Source organism: Podarcis vaucheri (genome assembly GCF_965113315.1).
Source record: "Podarcis vaucheri genome assembly, chromosome: 13".
Taxonomy (NCBI): Eukaryota; Metazoa; Chordata; class Lepidosauria; order Squamata; family Lacertidae; genus Podarcis; species Podarcis vaucheri.
The window spans coordinates 13,140,156-13,159,898 of NC_138751.1; the positions used below are offsets into that span (position 1 = coordinate 13,140,156).

The 19,743-nt window shown below is 49.1% G+C and overlaps 1 protein-coding gene across 2 annotated transcripts in view; it reads right to left on the reverse strand.

Moving 5' to 3' along the window:
• Positions 1-226: 226 nt before the first annotated feature.
• LPCAT4 (lysophosphatidylcholine acyltransferase 4) overlaps positions 227-19,743 on the reverse strand; it is a 38,446-nt gene continuing 18,929 nt past the window's right edge. The window contains exons 2-14 of one of the 2 annotated variants that reach the window (XM_082195804.1): positions 18,988-19,130; positions 18,652-18,867; positions 15,260-15,372; positions 15,101-15,161; positions 14,041-14,099; positions 13,531-13,565; positions 13,260-13,314; positions 12,411-12,493; positions 9,165-9,290; positions 7,369-7,510; positions 2,840-2,938; positions 1,771-1,927; positions 227-846 (exon numbers count right to left, since the gene is read on the reverse strand). In XM_082195804.1, the coding sequence (XP_082051930.1) occupies positions 689-846; positions 1,771-1,927; positions 2,840-2,938; positions 7,369-7,510; positions 9,165-9,290; positions 12,411-12,493; positions 13,260-13,314; positions 13,531-13,565; positions 14,041-14,099; positions 15,101-15,161; positions 15,260-15,372; positions 18,652-18,867; positions 18,988-19,126 (1,443 nt within the window). In that variant the 5' untranslated portion in view covers positions 19,127-19,130 and the 3' untranslated portion in view covers positions 227-688. Of the gene's footprint in view, positions 847-1,770; positions 1,928-2,839; positions 2,939-7,368; positions 7,511-9,164; positions 9,291-12,410; positions 12,494-13,259; positions 13,315-13,530; positions 13,566-14,040; positions 14,100-15,100; positions 15,162-15,259; positions 15,373-18,651; positions 18,873-18,987; positions 19,131-19,743 lie in introns of both variants that reach the window. The other variant, XM_082195803.1, reaches the window with a different exon arrangement.

Here is a 19,743-nt window from a genome sequence, read left to right on the forward strand (position 1 = left end):
CTGGATTGGTTGTAAGTAAGAAGGCAGGCAGATGGGGGATGGCTGAAAGCAGAGAGAGAGAGTTCTGGGTCAGTGTTCCACTTGCTCAAATGGACCAACTTCCAACGTTTGAACTAAAAACCTTGAAACTCAAGGTGTGGCCTCCATCTTCTGCACCCACAGCCCAAACTCCTTCCCCCAGTCTTCCAGAAGTTGTCTTAGCAAACAAACAAAATCAGGAACCACCTTTGTTTTAAAACTTAATACATATATCTTTTTTATTATAGAGATATAGATATTTATTTTATATATAAAATAGCACTTTTTATATTTTACAAAACAGAAAATAAAACGAAAAGCAACAGTATCTCACCCTTCCATCCTTCCCTTCCCATTGACAAACAAACAAAACAGAATATCAACAACGTAAGATAAAATGATATAATTAAAACATAACAAAAATAAAACTTTTAAAATAAACGGAGAGAAGCCCCAATCCCCAAAGAACTTGCGGCTGTGATTCCCCGGTTACGGTTGCCCTGAGATGGGGGTGTCTCCGCCCCCCTTTGCCTAACCACCGTGGCGGCAGAGAGCGAGCAAGCGAGCAGGAGGGGCGGGGTCTGCATGGCCAAGGATGTGGCATGGCTGTGTGTGTGTGTGTGTGTGTGTTTCGTTGTATACACATGGCTAAAGAGTTTTCAGGGGGTTTTCAGTCTGCCTTGCTCTTGGGAGGGGAGGCAGGAACGCCATTAGCATAGGTGGGCGGGAGGCCAGGCTTGGAGAGAGTGCACGCCACAGGGGGGCGCAGGTACGTGCTGAAGAGGCGGGCATAGTCAGGGTGGCGGAGAGAGAAGTCTTGGAACTCATCTGGGTAAGAGAGAAAAAGGAAAGCAGGGTGAATATTTTACTTCATTGATTAGCTTTATATACCACCCTTCATCTAAAGATCTCGGCGTAGTTCACAAGATAAAAAGCACAAATAAGGAATATCAGTGTAAAAGTGTTGTATGGGTAGCCCTAGGAGAATCCCCTGGCATCAGAAGTTGCGGCAGTATGGACCAGGCGCTGACACCCTTTTGGGACCCATGGGCCCATTTGCAAACCTGAGAAACTCTTGTGGGCTTGCCTGCCTAGGCAATCTGACAAACATTGCAGCTAGTCTACTGGCTACTGCAGAATGCATCTTTCACAACAAATTTCAGCAGGGAGGGAGGCGATGATGCGTTGGGTGCCAGCGACAGATTCCATGTTGGACACCCCAGGGTTGACACATCTTCCTGCAACTTTTATCAACCTCCTGACTTTTTGCCCCTTACCATAGCTGTCCCCAATCCTCTTCCATAATCATTTCCATAACCCTCAATCTCTCCATTTCCAGAGGGGCTTCCTCGTCATTTTCCCTAGCTGAGCTGACCAAAATCAACACATCACACTTCTCATTTCATTTCTACCCAATCAGCAACCTCTTTCCTTCCTGAATATATATTTAATGCTCATGGCTTCCCCCAAAGACTCCTGGCAACTGTTGTTCACCTACTCGGAGAGTTGCAATTCCAAGCACCCTTAACAAACAAACCACAGTTCCCAGAATTCTTTAGGGGAAGCCATATGCTTAAAATATATGGTGTGGATGAGACCCTGGTCTGTACCCACTTCCTAGGAGTCTTCAAAACCCAACGCCCTTCTTCCTCAAAACTTGATGTTAACGTGCCCTTCATTTACTCAATATACAATGACACCTGTCAAGCCTCCCCTTTCCCTTCCATGTCCTGCTTTTATGAGGGATCTCACCGAGGGTCAATCCATCTTGGCTGTGGTCCCCACAAAGTCGACTATAGAGTTCGGCCCCATCTGCACCTGGTGTGCCCAGTAGGAGGCGCAAAATGGTGCAGAATCCATCTTGGCAAAGCCGACTGTTCTCTGCCTCATTGTCTGTCTCCGTGAAGAGCTGGTGTTGTAGAGAGGGGTGTATGTGTCAGCAACACAGATATGAACTCTGAATGCAACATTGCATATAATGCCCTCTTTCCCACCACAGCAGAGGCTCCTCCCCTTTAAACCTTTGGTTTGGTCCACTTTGCCCCAATCCCCGCCCCTTTTGTTCTATAGCCCACCCAAACCGACACAGAGACACGCAGCCATGTCTTCCATCGCTCGGATTAAAGGTAAAGGTACCCCTAACCATTAGGTCCAGTCTTGGACAACTCTGGGGTTGCGGTGCTCATCTCGCTCTACAGGCCGAGGGAGCCGGCGTTTGTCCGCAGACAGCTTTTGGGTCATGTGGCCAGCATGACTAAGCCGCTTCTGGTGAAACCAGAGCAGCACACAGAAATGCCATTTACCTTCCCGCTGGAGTGGTACCTATTTATCTACTTGCACTTGACATGCTTTTGAACTGCTAGGTTGGCAGAAGCTGCCACCGAACAGGAGCTCATCCCGTTGCGGGGATTTGAACCGCCGACCTTCTGATCGGCAAGCCCTAGGCTCTGTGGTTTAGACCACAGCAGCACGCAGCCATGTATTCCATCGCTCGGATTAACCCCTTTCTAAACTCACAATCCCACTTGTGCTTCACGTGGACAGAAGTCCTGTAGGGACCACCCTAGAACTCCCCTCCCTGGATGCTTCTCCGCAACCAAGATGCTGAGATGCATTTCCCCCCACCACTAGGAGAAAAATGGCTGGGGGAGTGGAATGCAGGGGGGAAGCAGCAAGCCAGAAGGGCTAGGCATCACCCCATACCCTCTAGCCAGCGCAGTCCAACTCATTGTTTGGATGTTTAGTAGAGAATTGGGTTTCTCTGTCTCCATCGAATTACTAGCTTGACTTTCTCTCCATCGAACTCAACCACAGTGGTTACCTTAAAAGCACGAAACGTCAGTTCTTGTGGGTTGTGCTCTCCTTCCAATGCCTCCAGGGCTAGGGCCACTTCCCGGGAGTCCATGTTGCCATCGGCATCCTGGGAAGAGATATAAGAAGGAGAGGACTAATTGCATTGCACACTGAGCCAGATGTTCTCCTGGCTCAACTTTAACCTCAAAAAGTAGCGACAAATTGGGCAGGGGGCTGGATTACCTTTTTTTGTGAAGCTGTTCACAGCCATAGCTCACCCCTGTTTTATTATTTCCCCCATTCTGTTTCCCATCAGATTTTGGCTACCGTATTTTTCGCTCTATAACACGCACCTGACCATAACACGCACGTAGTTTTTAGAGGAGGAAAACAAGAAAAAAAATATTCTGAATCAAATGTTGTACTAAACTATTTAATAAACAACCGGTATATCAGAATCATATTACAACCATGTAAAGTGAACAGCAGTCAACAGTGGCATTAAGAACCATCATCACTGTCATTAACAAATGAAGAGAGAATTTTAGGTTCGAGTACTCTTCTAGTCTTCTGTGAACCCCAAGAACTCATCAGTGCTAGAGTCAGAATCTATGAAGTTCAGCTCCTCACAATCACTGGCATCACTTTCTTCGCCATCTTCATATAAAATCTCATCTTCTTTTGCATCCAAACCATTGCTAATGCCACATTTTTTGAATGACTGTGCAACGATTTCCTCCTTCACCGAGTGCCATGATGTTTTCACCCATTCACAAACTTGAGTGATAGTGGGCCTCTTCATTCGTCCTGTAGGTGTCAGATCATGATTACCAGCAGCCATCCATTTGTTCCACTCTTCTCGCATAAAGACCTTAAATGGCTTGTTGATGGAAACGTCGAGAGGTTGCAACTGGCTGGTAAGACCTCCAGGAATTACAGCTAGATGAGTCTTCGCTTCTTTAAAGCACTTTTTTGTACTTTCGCTAATATGTGCTCTAAACTGGTCCAGTACTAATAAGGCAGGTTTTTTCAAAAGCCCTCCAGGACGTTTGGACCACACTTTTTCAACCCATACTCTCATTCCATTTTCGTCCATCCATCCTTTCTCATGAACATGTACAACAATTCCTCGTGGAATCACTTCTTTTGGAAATGTTTTCCTTTTGAAAATTAACATGGGTGGCAATTTGGTGCCGTCTGCACAGCAGGACAACACAACCGTGTAATGGGTTTTCTCATGTCCGGAGGTTTTCACAGCAATAGTTTTGGCACCTTTCAGATCAACAGTCCTATTAGATGGCACATCAAAGGTTAGCGGGGCCTCATCCATATTCCCAATCTGGCCAATTTCAAATCCATTTCTCTTCCTAGCATCAATTACAAATTTATGAAAAGACAGAATCTTAGATTCATATTCTTCTGGCATTTTTTGTGCAATTCTAGTTTTCGTGCGCATAGCAAGGCCACATCGCTTCATAAATCTGTAGCACCATGATGGTGAGCCAGTAAAATCATGAATGCCTTTCTCTAAAGCAATGCGTTTGGCTTCATATATTATCATTTTTGTGGAGACTGTGAAGCCATTATTGCGGTGACGTGTGATCCATTCTTTCATGGCCACATCCAACTGTGGCCACTTTGCAGCATGTCCACGAAAAGTGTGCTTATTTTTATCTGCTTTTTGCAGCTGATCCTCCTGTTTCCTCCAATCTCTTATCATTCTTTCTGTTGGAGGTGGCCCAAAATGTCTCTCTGCTGCTCTGTTTCCATGCTCCTTAGCATATTTTACTACCTCTAGTTTAAAAGGAATCTTATATGCTAGTCTTCTCTGCTTTATCATCCTTATCAGAACAGGGGAGGTTTTCTGCAAGAAAATACCGGTACAGTTTTCTGCAATAAAATAATGAAGGAACTTTCAGTGATGTATGGTATCTCCAATACAGTGATGAAGGAAGAGGGGGGGGGAGCTCACATTTCTCCTAGGCAAAGCAGCCAACTCCTATAGGCCTAGGTGCCTCCCCCCCCATTAATATTTGAGGGAGTCATCCTCCCCCCCATGCCAATGGGCATTGCCATTCATATAAGGTACCAGTGTGCATGCACTTTGTCTTGAGATCATTGCAGTCTGTGAGATGGGGCTTACCTGTACCTGCCCCCCCCATATTTTATTGAAGTTGGAAGAGGGAGGGAGAGCTCACATTTGTCCTAGGCAAAGCAGCCAACTCCTATGGGCCTATGTGCCTTCACCCCCCATTAAATATTTGAGGGAGTCATCCCCCACCCCCCATTGTGGTATGTGAGGTGGGGCTTACATGGCTGCCCCCCAATATTGTTTGAAGTTGGAAGAGGAAGGGAGGGAGGGAAGGAAGGAAGAGAGAGGGGGAACTCACATTTGTGCAGCTGCCTTGCCTCGAACGGGAGCAAAAAGAGGAGGAGGAGACGCAGGGACACGAGCCTTGTAAGCCGCTTTGTTTGAATTTACCGGTGAGGTGCTGGGGGATGGACGGAAAGGGATGCCCTCTTTGTCCCTCCTTCCGGCTCATTGTAAAGAAAGCAGAGTCGCTTACATGTGTGTAAGGGAGAGCCATAGAGCAGGCAGACAGAATCTGAATGCGCTCAGCTGTTGCCGGCTTAGAGGCTGCAGAAAGCCATAGAGTCGGCAAGCCGGCAAGCAGGCAGACACGCTGGGATCAGCTGTTGCCGGCTTCCCTCCCAGCGAGGGCTTCCCTCCCAGCGAGGGAGGAGGAGAGGCGAGGCTGCAGAAAGCTATAGAGTCGGCAAGCCGGCAAGCAGGCAGACACGCTGGGATCAGCTGTTGCCGGCTTCCCTCCCAGCGAGGGAGGAGGAGAGGAGAGGCTGCAGAAAGCCATAGAGTCGGCAAGCCGGCAAGCAGGCAGACACGCTGGGATCAGCTGTTGCCGGCTTCTCTCCCAGCGAGGGAGGAGGAGAGGAGAGGCTGCAGAAAGCCATAGAGTCGGCAAGCCGGCAAGCAGGCAGACACGCTGGGATCAGCTGTTGCCGGCTTCTCTCCCAGCGAGGGAGGAGGAGAGGAGAGGCTGCAGAAAGCCATAGAGTCGGCAAGCAGGCAGACACGCTGGGATCAGCTGTTGCCGGCTTCCCTCCCAGCGAGGGAGGAGGAGAGGCGAGGCTGCAGAAAGCTATAGAGTCGGCAAGCCGGCAAGCAGGCAGACACGCTGGGATCAGCTGTTGCCGGCTTCCCTCCCAGCGAGGGAGGAGGAGAGGAGAGGCTGCCGAAAAGCCAGCAAGAGCGGCTCCTCCCGCCTGTATTCGCTCCATAACACGCACACACATTTCCCTTTATCTTTTAGGGGGGGAAAACTGCGTGTTATGGTCCGAAAAGTACGGTATGTGCAGGCAAAACGGAGGGCAAGTTAGGCCTACATAGCTAAGACAATGGCGGGTTTTCCCATGCAGATCACAATGGCCAACCTTAGCCAATCAGGGAGCACATTAACAGTGATTTAGAATTTTTGCAGCCATTTTCACAAAGCATCTCCCCTTGTTTCAGGATATTCATTTAATACCACATCTTTCCATGTCCTTTCTATTTTGGAAAGGCAGTGTGGTGCGGTGGTTAGAGCGTTGGAATAGGGTTCGTTCTGCCTGGACGCTGAGGTCCAGCGCCGAGGGCCTTCTGGCGGTTCCCTCATTGCGAGAAGCAAAGCTACAGGGAACCAGGCAGAGGGCCTTCTCGGTAGTGGCGCCCGCCCTGTGGAATGCCCTCCCGTCAGATGTCAAAGCGATAAACAACTACCTGACAATCAGAAGACATCTTAAGGCAGCCCTGTTCAGGGAAGTTTTTAATGTGTGATATTTTAGTGTATTTTTGGTCTCTGTGGAAGCTGCCCAAAGTGGCTGGGGAAACCCAGCTAGATGGGCGGGGTACAAATAATAAATTATTATTATTATTATTAGGACTAGGACCTAGGCGGCCAGGGTTCAAATCCCCACTTGGCCATGAAGCTGACGCTGGGCCAGTCACCTCACAGGGCTGTTGTGGGAATTAGATAAGGAGGGGGAGAACCACTTTGATCTCCATGGAGAAAAAGTAGGATATAAATGCAATGAATAAAACGCATCATTATTATTTATTAAATTTCGATGCTGCCCTTCATCCAAAGATTACAGGGTAGCTTACAATATTAAAACACAAAAAATAAATACCATAGTAACAAACAAAAAGCAATAACCCCAGCATGTTTACAGTGGTACCTCGGGTTACAGACGCTTCAGGTTACAGACTCCGCTAACCCAGAAATAGTACCTCGGGTTAAGAACTTTGCTTCAGGATGAGAACAGAAATCGTGTGGCGGCGGCGGGAGGCCCCATTAGCTAAAGCAGTACCTCAGGTTAAGAACAGTTTCAGGTTAAGAACGGAACTCCAGAACGTATTAAGTTCTTAACCCGAAGTACCACTGTACTTGCTACGTTTGCATACCGCCGTCCTGCCAAAACCCTCAAGGACATTACGCATTTAATATACTGGCTTACGATTGCACAAGTCACTTCTGTGCTTTCCTTCCTGCTCCCACTTACCTGTTGGAAATAGGTGCAGAGCCCTTCGACATCCTCAGGGCAGGCCAGCCCCAGCCAATGAGCCAGCTCCTTCAGCCCTAGCTGTCCTGGTGCGCCTGCAGGCAAGGAATCCAAATGACCCTTGACTCCACCTGTCGGGCCCCTGCAGGAAGGGGAGAAACCAATAAGGAAAACAAGGTTTTCACATTTACCGTAACAAGTACAGTCATACCTCATGTTACATTTGCTTCAGGTTGAGCATTTTCAGGTTTCGTCCCATGGCAACCAAGAAGTACCGGAAAGGGTTATTTCTGGGTTTTGCCGCTCGTGCATGCGCAGACGCGCAAAATGACGTCACGCGCATGCGCAAAAGCGGCAAATTGTGACCCGCGCAGGCACAGACATGGGTTGCGTTCCTTTCAGGTTGCAAACGGGCCTCCGGAACGGATCCCGTTCGCAACCAGAGGTACCACTGTACCCTTCTTTCGGATTTCCCCACATGCTTCACTCAGCCATGGATGATGAGGGGACATGTCTGACCGTCGCGAGAGGAGACTGAAGGGAAACTTAGATGCCTTCAGAAAATGGCAGCGTGGCATCCTGGGCATTACTGCTGCTTCAACCATCATGCTGCAGCTGGCCCTGATGTGGAACCCTCTCGTGCACTCTTGAACTAGTGTGTGATGGCCTGGGATTCCGAGTCTGAGGAATCCCAGCTGGCACAGGAGTCCCCGCCTCCAGGGCCGGCTGAACTGGGGCAAGGCTTAGATGCTGAGGAGCCTGCACCTGTGCCAGATCCTCAGGGGCAGGCACCAGGTGAGACAATTCTGGCCCCAGAGGTGCTGGAAGACTCAGTGGCTACAGGTGAGCCTCCCCCGGGGCCCAGTAACCCTTCGGCCTCTCCTGAACTGCAGAGGCTTAGGGCAGAGAGGCGAAGGGAACTGGTCTCTCCCAGGAGGAGTGCTCGCCTTAAGGCCAGGAGAGGCGGGGCTCCTGGGGGCCGGGACCGCCCCCGGCCTTAGAAGAAGATAAAGGTCAGGCAGCCCGGTCCCAGGTTGCGGGAGCAACGTCGTTGTGGAGTACCTGCTTTACCCAGACCTAGATCTGCACTCCTGTTCCTCGCCCGGCTTCCTGCTCCTGACTCTCCGGTGTTCCTGTTCCTCGCCCGGCTGCCCGCCGCTGACCCACCAGTGTTCCTGTTCCCCGCCTGGCTCCCTGCTTCTGCTCTACCAGTGTTCCTGTTACCCGCCTGGCTTCCTGCTGCTGCCCTACCAGCGTTCCTGCTCCCCCGCCCGGCTCCCTGTTTCGGACCTCGCGTCTCATCTAGTGATCGTCTACCCTGCTAATGACTCTGGACTGAACTTTGGGTACGGTATTAGTACCTCCCCCCCCCCGGGACCAGCACATAGTGGCTTTCTCCTGCCAGTGACGCACACCCCTTGCTCCACGGCAGAACATCTGCTTTGCACATAGAAGGTTCTCGGTTCAATTCCCAGCATCTGCAGACAGGGCTGGGAGAGACTGGGGAGCTGCTGCCAGTCACCAGTCAGTGTAAACAACACTAATCTAGATGGACCAAGAGTCTGATATGAGGCATCTTCCTTTGCTTCCTGTGTGTTCCCAGCCCCTCTGTTCCTCTCTCTTTTTTTTTTTTTTAGAGAGAGAACAGACTCATCTAGACCAGTGTTCTTTGGCTCAGAGTGGCTTCCCAGGATTTCAAGCCAAGATCTCTCCCAGCCCCTACTTCCTGATCCTTCTAACTGGGGATGCTTGGAGTTGAACCTGCAACCTTCCTGCACACATATGTGGCCTCTCACCTGGCCTTCCGAAGCGCTTTGCCCAACTCCCAGATGCGTGGTTCCAGGGCCACTCTCAAGCGCCCCACAACGGTGACTGGAAGGTTGCCCACAAACTCGCAATCTGTAGCTGGGATTCCCAGGGCTCTGGCCAAAAAAAAGGGAGAAGGGGCAAGAGGCAAAGGAAAGGAGAGGGGGGGAAAGGTCTAAGTAGCAAATTGAGGCCTCGCCTGATAAGAGGAGGGGTTTCCCATCAGCTTGCATCAAAGGCCAATGCTGCAGTCACACTGCCCACAAACATCCCGATCATCTCCCCCAGACATTAACCACCAGAGACTTGAATCAGCTGCTTAAGGGTGATGGGGTTTTTCCTGCTAGCAGAAAAGCCTCTCTCTCTCTCTTTATTTTACCTGCTACTCCTTCTTGTTCTGACTACAGCTACCATGTCCCCTATTTCCCTCAGGTTTAAGTGCTCACAGTCCCTGCGGCTGCTTCTGACACCTTTCAAGCAGCAGAAGTTTCCACCCTGTGAAAAAGTAGAATGGAGGACTTTTGATCGTGTCCATGCAACCTGTGGGGCTGTAGTTGGGGGCCTGGGTCCAGCTTTTTCACCTCATTTCTTCCACACAGCCACTGCCTCTCCTCCTCATTTCTGGGCCTCTTCGGTCGTATCCGTGCCATACACAGAAAGCACATCGCTTCCCCTCAAAGATTCCTGGCAACTGTAATTCGAAAGATTTCTGGGAACTGTTAAGTGTGCTAGGAATTGTTGAAGGGTCACCTTCACTTCCCAGAATTCTTTGAGGGGAAGCAAGGACTTTAAACAGAATTCCACCCCATGCCCAGCCTACCATGGGGTGCCATGGTCAGATCACTTCCTGGTGCAACTGGACTTCTCTGCGACCCATCCCCTCTGCAGGGAGGTGGGACCAATTCGGATGGTCCGCCCCTGCCACTTAATGGATCCAAATGGTTTCCAGAGAGTGGTAGGGGATGTTTTATCCCATGTTGATGGCCTTTCAGCTGATTCCCTGGTGGCCCGCTGGAATGTGGAGTTAACCAGGGCTATTGACTGTTTGGCTCCGAAGCGCCCTCTCCAATTGCATGGAGCCCGGACAGCCCTGTGGTTTTCCACGGATCTGAGGGCAATGAAACAATCGTTGAGACGGCTAGAGCGCCGGTGGCGGATAACTCATTCCGAATCTGACCGGACACAGGTTAAAGCTCAACGTCGAGCCTACCAAGTGGCGATAGCGACGGCGAAGAAGAATTTCTTCACCGCCTCTATTGCATCTGCAGAAAACAGCAGCAGGAGACTTTTTCAGGTGGTTCACAATTTAGCGGAACCACCTGCAACATCGGGGCCCAGTACGGGCCACATGTTCTCCTGCAATGATTTTGCAAAGTTTTTTGCAGATAAAATCGCTCAGATTCGGGAAGAAGTAGACTCCACCGTGGGAGCAGGGCCGGGGCGGGAGAGTGCTAGAGTTCTGTCTAGTCAAGTTGAGTGGGATCAATTCCAATCTGTTACCTCCGAGGATGTGGACAGGCTGCTTGGACGAGTGAAACCAACCACCTGTCTCCTGGATCCTTGCCCATCCTGGCTTATAAAAGCTAGCCGGGAAGGACTGGGCGATGGGCTTCGTGGGGTGGTGAATGCTTCCCTCCGTGAGCTAGCCTTCCCAGACCCGCTGAAAGAGGCGGTTATTAAACTGCTTCTTAAAAAACCATCTTTAGATGCGGCCACGATGGCCAACTATCGCCCAGTCTCAAATCTTCCATTCCTGGGCAAGGTGATTGAGCAAGCGGTTGCCGAACAACTCCATGCACGCCTGGAAGAAGCGGACCATTTGGATCCCTTCCAGTCGGGATTCAGGCCTCATCATGGGACTGAAACTGCCTTGGTCGCACTGGTTGATGATCTCCGGCGGGCTAGGGACAAAGGTGAGAGCTGTTTCCTAGTTCTGCTGGATCTCTCAGCGGCGTTTGATACCATCGACCATAGCATCCTTCTGGACCGTCTTGAGGGGCTGGGAGCTGGGGGCACTGTTATACAGTGGTTCCGCTCCTTCCTCCTGGGCCGTGTTCAGAAAGTGGTGGTGGGGGATGAGTGTTCAGACCCCTGGGCTCTCACTTGTGGGGTGACCAGGGTTCTGTCCTCTCCCCCATGCTTTTCAACATTTACATGCGGCCGCTGGGAGAGATCATCAGGAGGTTTGGGCTGGATGTTCATCAGTATGCGGATGATACCCAGCTCTGCCTCTCTTTTAAATCAGAACCAGTGAAGGCGGTGAAGGTCCTGTGTGAGTGTCTGGAGGCGGTTGGAAGATGGATGGCGGCTAACAGATTGAGGTTGAATCCTGACAAGACAGAAGTACTGTTTTTGGGGGACAGGAGGCGGGCAGGTGTGGAGGATTCCCTGGTCCTGAATGAGGTAACTGTGCCCCTGAAGGACCAGGTGCGTAGCCTGGGAGTCATTTTGGACTCACAGCTGTCCACGGAGGCACAGGTCAAATCTGTGTCCAGGGCAGCTGTTTACCAGCTCCATCTGGTACATAGGCTGAGACCCTATCTGCCTGCGGACTGTCTCGCCAGAGTGGTGCATGCTCTGGTTATCTCCCGCTTGGACTACTGCAATGCACTCTACGTGGGGCTACCTTTGAAGGTGACTCGGAAACTACAACTAATCCAGAATGCGGCAGCTAGACTGGTGACTGGGAGCGGCCGCCGAGATAACACCGGTCTTGAAAGACCTGCATTGGCTCCCAGTACGTTTCCGAGCACAATTCAAAGTGTTGGTGCTGACCTTTAAAGCCCTAAACGGCCTCGGTCCAGTATACCTGAAGGAGCGTCTCCACCCCCATCATTCTGCCCGGACGCTGAGGTCCAGCGCCGAGGGCCTTCTGGCGGTTCCCTCATTGCGAGAAGCAAAGCTACAGGGAACCAGGCAGAGGGCCTTCTCGGTAGTGGCGCCCGCCCTGTGGAACGCCCTTCCAGCAGATGTCAAAGCGATAAACAACTACCTGACATTCAGGAGACATCTTAAGGCAGCCCTGTTCAGGGAAGTTTTTAACGTGTGATATTTTATTGTATTTTTGGTTTTTATGGAAGCCGCCCAGAGTGGCTGGGGAGGCCCAGCCAGATGGGCGGGGTATAAATAATAAATTATTATTATTATTATTATTATTATTATTATTATTATTATTATTATTACCAAAGTCCCTCACTCCCCCAAACTACGAACACCCGCTCCCTCTCCATACTTACTTGGCCATCACTTTCTGGACATTGTTAGCGTACAGTGTGGGGTTCACAGCCTCCTCAGCGCTGGGCTGATAAACTGGGAGGAACTGAAAATGACAGGAAGAATTATGAGCGCGATTGGGGAGAGATGGCTTGCTGTGGATCTGATACGCGATTAAGAGTTGTGATGGTCCATGAAACCTCATGGGAAGGGGGAAAAATCACAGCTTCCCCCCTACTTTCTTTCCCCACTCTGCTAGGACTTCCCGCCCCCCATTTTTCCAGTAGGAGAGAAATTTCAGGGATCCTTTACTTAGGAGTGAGCTCCACTGAAAAGTGGGCCTTGTCTCTGAGTAAACATCCTCACGATTGCTCTGTACGTTGCATGCCATCCCCTCTGCTAAATAGTGCATTCTATACAGTTAAAGTAGTAAAATGAGTTCACCTTTGGCAAATGAGTATTGCATCTATTTCAATTCCCCTCAAAAGTTCCACCCTTTTTCCCTAGAAAAAAACAGCAGCAAAACATTTCTCCCTCTCTACGGCTTCAAATTTTCCAGAAATTCCCATAATTGCATATGATAAAAGAGTTATACCATGTTAGTGGTGGGGATGAGGGGTGTTGAAAAACTACTCCCTTCAAAAAGTGGAGTGAGTAGCTAACTGAATCTGAATTTATGGATTCTGACTCTGAATCCTAAAGAGTTCAGGCAATCTGGGATTTAGGAAGCATGGCACAGTAGGGGGCACTGTGGTGCAAAGAAAAGAAAAGAAAAGGAAAGGAAAGGAAAGGAAAGGAAAGGAAAGGAAAGGAAAGGAAAGGAAAGGAAAGGAAAGGAAAGGAAAGGAAAGGAAAAAGAGACATTTCCTTACCTCGACTTCCACTGTTGTGCAGGGCTGAGATGCTGTTAACCAGATGACTTTTAACCTGAAAGGACAAAAATGGAAGGTGATGCTTGGCTACAAACCGAGTCCACATCAGCCTGCAGAACAAGCACCCCTCACCCCACACATCAATGTTCCAGTATTTTAATATTTTTCTGGAAGCCGCCCAGAGTGGCTGGGGAAGCCCAGCCAGATGGGTGGGGTATAAATAATAAATTATTATTATATTATTATTCCAGATTTGACGTCAATTACTCACACTCCAGGTCCTCTCCATGCCCATGTCGTCGAATCCTATAAAGAAAAGAAGCACTTTTTAAAAAAATAATTAGGGAGGTTTGTCATGGCATTGAATTCAGGTGCACAGCTGTACGCATGTGCGGAGGAACTGAAATACAGCCTCTTCAGCTGCCTCACCATCAGTACCTTTAGGAACATCAGAAATGGAATGATGCAAAGCTAAAAACATGGGGTCTATATAGCTTAGCACCAACTGACAGTGGTTCTCCAAGGTTTCAGACAGGGAATATTTCCTAGCCCTAACTGGAGATGTCAGGGATGGAAGCTGTTTAATGTTTGATGTTTTATCATGCTGTTAATATTCTGTTGGGAGCCACCCAGAGTGGCTGGGGAAACCCAGCCAGATGGGCAGGGTATAAATAAATTATTATTATTATTATTATTATTATTATTATTATTATTATTATTATTATTCCTCAAGCCAATCAGATGTTCTACCTGCCCTTCCCTAATGTTTTTGTAGACTCACCAGAGAGTTTGGGTATCGAATGAGGACTGGCTGGATGGGGACACCAGATATGAAGGCACCTGAGGATGAAGAACACACACCCTCAAGACTTGCTCTTGTGTCCTTTGTTTCATTCTTTTCATGTCACTTTTAATTTGTGTACTGCCTTTCTGTATTGCTATACACAAGGCGGTTTTGCGAGCTGAAGAAACAGCAAAATAGATAGCAAAGGTGACACACCTAACAGCAATCTGATCCAACACTGGAAAAATATATATAATAAAAACGTAACTTACAAATAAACAACTTATATCAAATAAAGCAATATTAAATAATCCATTGGAATATAACAGTAAACAGAAAACTTAAATGCTCACAAATTAAATTATTATTTGCACCTACACAGTTTACATTAAAAATTACAGTCGTACCTTGGATTTCAAATGCCTTGGCTCCTGAACAAATTGGCTCCCAAGCAATTGAAACCCGGAAGTGAGTGTTCCAGTTTTCAAATGATCTTCGGAAGCTGAACATCCAGTGCGGCTTCCGCGGCTTCTGATTGGCTGCAGGATCTTCCTGCAGCCTTTTCAGAAGCTGTGCTTTGGTTTCCAAATGTTTTGGAAGTTGAACTTCCAAGGTACGACTGCACAATAAAGAATTGCTAAACTGCCAAGAAAGCTCCATGGACAAAAACCATGAGCATGACAAACTGCGGGAGGCAGAGGAAGACAGGAGTGCTCTGGCCCATGGGGTCACGAAGAGTCGGGCACGACTAAACGACTAAACGACAACAAACTATAATCAATGAAAATAACAGCAAGTCATCCTATGAGTGGCTGAAGGTTAACCCAGGCTGTGCCCCCATTTTTGCCGGATTGTCTGCCCAGCGTGAATGAGTGGAGCATAGCTGTCAACGTTTCCCTTTTTAAAGGGAAATTCCCTTATTCCGAATAGGATTCCTTGCAAGAAAAGGGAAAAGTTGACAGCTATGAAGAGGAGTTAGAGTTCCTACCTCAGCTAAAATGCCCTGCACCCACTTCTGTTCACAGGCTCATCCGCTCAACTCCCCACAGCCTCTTACCTGGTTTAAACTTCAGTAAGGCTTTCTTGTTTGAGCAGGTTCCCTCTGGGAAAAAAAGTACCTGCAAACAAGAGAAGGGGAAATAAAGTGGATTATCTTACTCAGGGACCCAAACCGGTAACTCAGGAATGCAAACTGCAGCTCCTGTAAAAACCTTACTTGCGGCCATTTCCCCTGGGAAGTTGCCCGTTTCTTCACTTCCTCCACTACCTTCTTGCGAGAAGCCGGGTCGTGACGCGAGACCAGGATGGCCTGGTTAAACCTCAGCAGGGCTGGTGGGGGTGGAAGAGAAAGAGAAATGGGATTTGGAAGAGCGGGGTGGACTTAGGGGCATCCCTGGGTCATCGCCAGACATCTCAATGGGCCTAAGGAAGCTTTCCCTAAATCGCAGAAATCGCTGTGGCGATCTGAACGAGTGCTTCATACGAAGAGCCCAGCTGGATCAGACCAAAGGTCGGTTTAGTAGAGCTTCCCAGCTTCCTCAGAAATCTTGTTTTATTTTAATCAACTTATTTAAGATCTCTGGTCCACCCTTAGCCACTAGGTCCCAGGGGAGGTCATGGTGACATAGTCATATATTTATTCTTTAAAAGCAAAACAATGTATTAAAAGACACACACAATAAAAGAAACTTGTTCCAACCTGAACAGTATAGATTCAACAAAAGAAGCACATCCCAGTAAAGTGGTACCTTGGTTCCCGAACGGCTTGGCTCCCAAACAAATCAGCTCCCAAACGCCGCAAACCCAGAAGTGAGTGTTCCGGTTTGCAAACTTTTTTTGGAAGCCGAACGTCCAATGCGGCTTCCGATTGAGTGCAGGAAGTTCCTGCAGCCAATCGGAAACACAGCTTTGATTTCTGAATGGTTCCGGTAGTCGAACGGACTCCCAAGGTACCACGGTAAATACTTTACTGTCGAAGTACAGTGGTACCTCTGGTTGCGAACGGGATCCATTCTGGAGCCCCGTTCGCAACATGAGCAGAACGCAACCTGCGTCTGCACGTGCACAGGTCACAATTTGCCGCTTCTGCACATGCATGTGACATCATTTTGAGCGTCTGCACATGCACAAGCAGCAAAACCCGGAAGTAACCCTTTCCGGTACTTCCAGGTTGCCGTGGGACGCAACCTGAAAAGATTTAACCTGAAGCAAATGTAACAAGAGTTATGACTGTAATCTTCAAGTTACAAGACAGGAGATTCCGACTAAACATCAGGAATAACTTTTCTGACAGCCGGAGCTGTTTAACAGTGGAACGGTCTCCCTTGGAAGTTGGTGGACTCTCCTTCCTGGGAAGTTTTTAAACCAGAGGTTGGGTGGTCCCCTGTCCTGGATGCTTTAGCTGAGACTTCTGCATGGCAGGGGGTTGGACTAGATGACCCCTGGGGTCCCTTCTAATTCTACGATTCTCTGATTCTAACGGCTAAGGCTAAAGGGTGTCTACTGCTGTCAGGGAACTGACATCGGAGCGAGAGGCAAAGGGAAGGCTCTCAGATGATGCTGGCGAAGGACCCAGCAGCCGGGAGAGAAACAGCTCAGTAGAGGGGGAAGCCAATCGGCGCAACACCAGAGATAAAGGGGGGCCGACGGGGGACTTGGAGAGAGGGCTCCAGGACTCTTCACTGGACATCAGTGAGGAGAGCCCAGGTCCTCTGCTACCCACGCCTACCCTGCACAGAAGACTCCCGCGCAGTGAGAGGAGGAGGAGACTGGGTGTCAAACAACTTTTATGTTGGAAGAGGTTCAAGAAACGCCCACTGACGGATTCTGCCAGTGACTGAGGCAGCCACAGGAAGAAGGGGGCTGCACAGTCAGAAAGTTTTAACAAGGCAAATTAACCGAGAAATGCACCAGCTTACGCACGAGTAACTCATACCCACCATAACTGCGTATGGCAGAAACTATGAAATGGGAATGCTAAATGCACCTCTGTGGTTAGGGACTTTCCACAGTCTAGGGCTGCCGCAGAGGAACCTGCCGTATCCAGGTCGCCATTCCCCATGCTTCTGGCAGTGGCAGAACTGCCAAGAGAGCTTTATTTATAAGAACATCAGGAGGGCCTCCTGGATTAGGCCAATGGTATTCACAAGAACTGCTGCCTCTGACAGTGGAAGCAGAGTACAGCCATCATGGGTAGCAGCCATTGAACTGGTCTCCAATTTCTCCATGAATTGGTCCAATCCTCTTTTTCGAGCCTCCCAAGTTGGTGGCACACAGTGTGGTCTCAACACCTGAGAGAGTCTCATGGAGGTGGTCCCATCGAAAGCCCACCAGCGAGGCAGGAAGGGGACGTCCACCGCCCACCGTTGTTTCTCAGCCTCTTGTTTATTATTATACGGTGCTTTACTGACACAAACGTTACGAGGCATTCTTGATTTCCCAAGCACCTTTCCCTCCTAAGCCACCCGGTCTGCTGAAATTAAAGTCTTTGCCATCAAAGCTTTGACACGAACATGGAGTTATCCAACAGTAAAAACCACCCCCTTGCCAACCCCCCTCCCTAAACCCTGGAAAAGTTGAGATTTTGGGAGAATCAGATGCGTGAGTATACAAAACTGTCTTAAAGTGAGGGCCAAACAAATTCTCACAGGGGAGCCACATGCATTCATTCACGTATCTGCTATGTTTACATTTAAAGGCCTTTCTCTCGACACTTCCCTGAACAGGAAATGGATTGGGAAGACCAAACCAACCTTCCTCGCTTCACCTGAATATGCTTTGTAATTTGAAGCGCTCCCCCACCCCAAATCCCAGGAATGAGACTGGAAGCTAGCCGGACTGAGGAGAAATTTGCTTCACTAGGAATGACACAGGGCAGGGCAGCACATAGGGTTTATTCCTGCTAACCCATACACATCATTTCATGAAAAAAGAGGCTTCAGCCCATGCTGGGGAATAAAATGCCAGGAGATGAGCGAGCCAGTATGGGTGCAGCATTTACAATGTTGACCTAGGCATGGAAAGAGCTGGGCCTCATCTGCACTACACATTTGGAACGATATCGTGCCACTATGTATGTTCCCCAAGGAATCCTGGGAAATGTAGTTTACCAAGTGTTAATAGACCCCCCTATTCCCCTCACAACCGCTCTTCCTAGAACACTCTAGAAATCACAGCTCTGTGAGGAGAATCGGGGTCTCCCAACAACTCTGTGCAGGGGTGCCAACTTGAATAAAATATGGGGTGGGGACAGGTAAGCCTCACCCCACATAACCAATCACATGACATGGCACACACATGTCATTTGAATGGCAACTTGGGGGTGGGAGGCCTTCTCAAATATTTTATTGGGGGGTGGGCAAAGGGACCTCAGTTTGCTCCTATGGCTCTCGGCATCCTTAACAAACTACAGTTCCCAGAATTCTTTGCGGGAAAGTCGTGGCTACTGAAAGTGGCGTGATAAGAGCTTCAAATGTTGAGTTCAGATGGAGTCCTCGTTTCAGAGGCATCGCTCCGAGAGGGCCGCAGAGCAACCTCTTCCCGCCTTGCAAGGCTGCCCCATTCCCTCCCCTCCCCACGGCCCTGGTCTGTTGTGCTGGAGTCACTCACCTCCAATGACGGGCACGTGGAGATTCTCGGTGCGAGAGACCACCTTAGGGAGGTCGCAGGGCAGCAGGATGATGGGGTCAAAGAAGGTCGAGTGAGGGGCCGCCACCAGGATGGGAGCTTCCAGCCGCGAAGCCCTTTGACCCCGGACCCGTATCCTCATGAAGCCCAGCAAGAAGAACATCAGGCGGCTCAGGAAGTAGACAGAACCGTGAGAAACTGTGCTGAAAAGGGGGGAGAAATGGGGAGGCGGGAAACAAAAGGAAGGGGCATTAGGAGAGCCGAGCACAGCAGGGTCCAAAGGGCCAGGCAACCCACGGAGCGGGGCCCACTACTTACTTTCTCCAACCGGAGAAGGGCTCCTGGAGGGTCTCCTCCGGCAATCCCACCACCTGGAGCAGCGCAAAGGGCCAGATGAGGAAAAGGACCACAAAGGCCAGAGCGACACGGATCGGGGCCAGGACAGCTCCCAGCACATAGAACTGCAAAGAGGCAAAGTCAGAGGGAGACACGTCGTAAGAAGACAGCCCAGGTCAAGTCCCTTGTAAGAAAATCGTAAGACTGTAGGGAGCACCAAGAGGTCCTAAAGACCAGTCTCAGGTCAGCCTCTCTCCCTGCATGAGGAACCCGCCTCAGGGATAGCCATCACCTTAAGTCTGGGGCATAGATAGGGTGGGCGTGGGGGTGTAATATTAATATGCTTATTAAAATCTCTAGATCTAAAATTGTAAAATGGAATAATTATTGGGGAGGGGGACCTTTGCTCTGTTGCTTGTTGATTACATACATAAAAAGGATGATAATACACAACATTGTGAAATACACTTGAAAAAGTAAACAAAAAAAAAAAAAAAAGGAATTAGAAACTGCAAAACCCTCTGGGATGCAGAGGGTGCCAGAAGCAAACTGCAGAAGACACCCTCAAAAGGACTTCTGAATTTATTTTACTCAAGAATTACAATGCCGCGTTTTGAAACAAGGCATTTCCCCAAGAGGGCTCTCAGTTATTTTTTATTATTATTTTTATTCAGAATAGTTTCCATACCGCTTAATATTTTAAAAATCTGTTTAAATACAACATAAAACAAGACAATT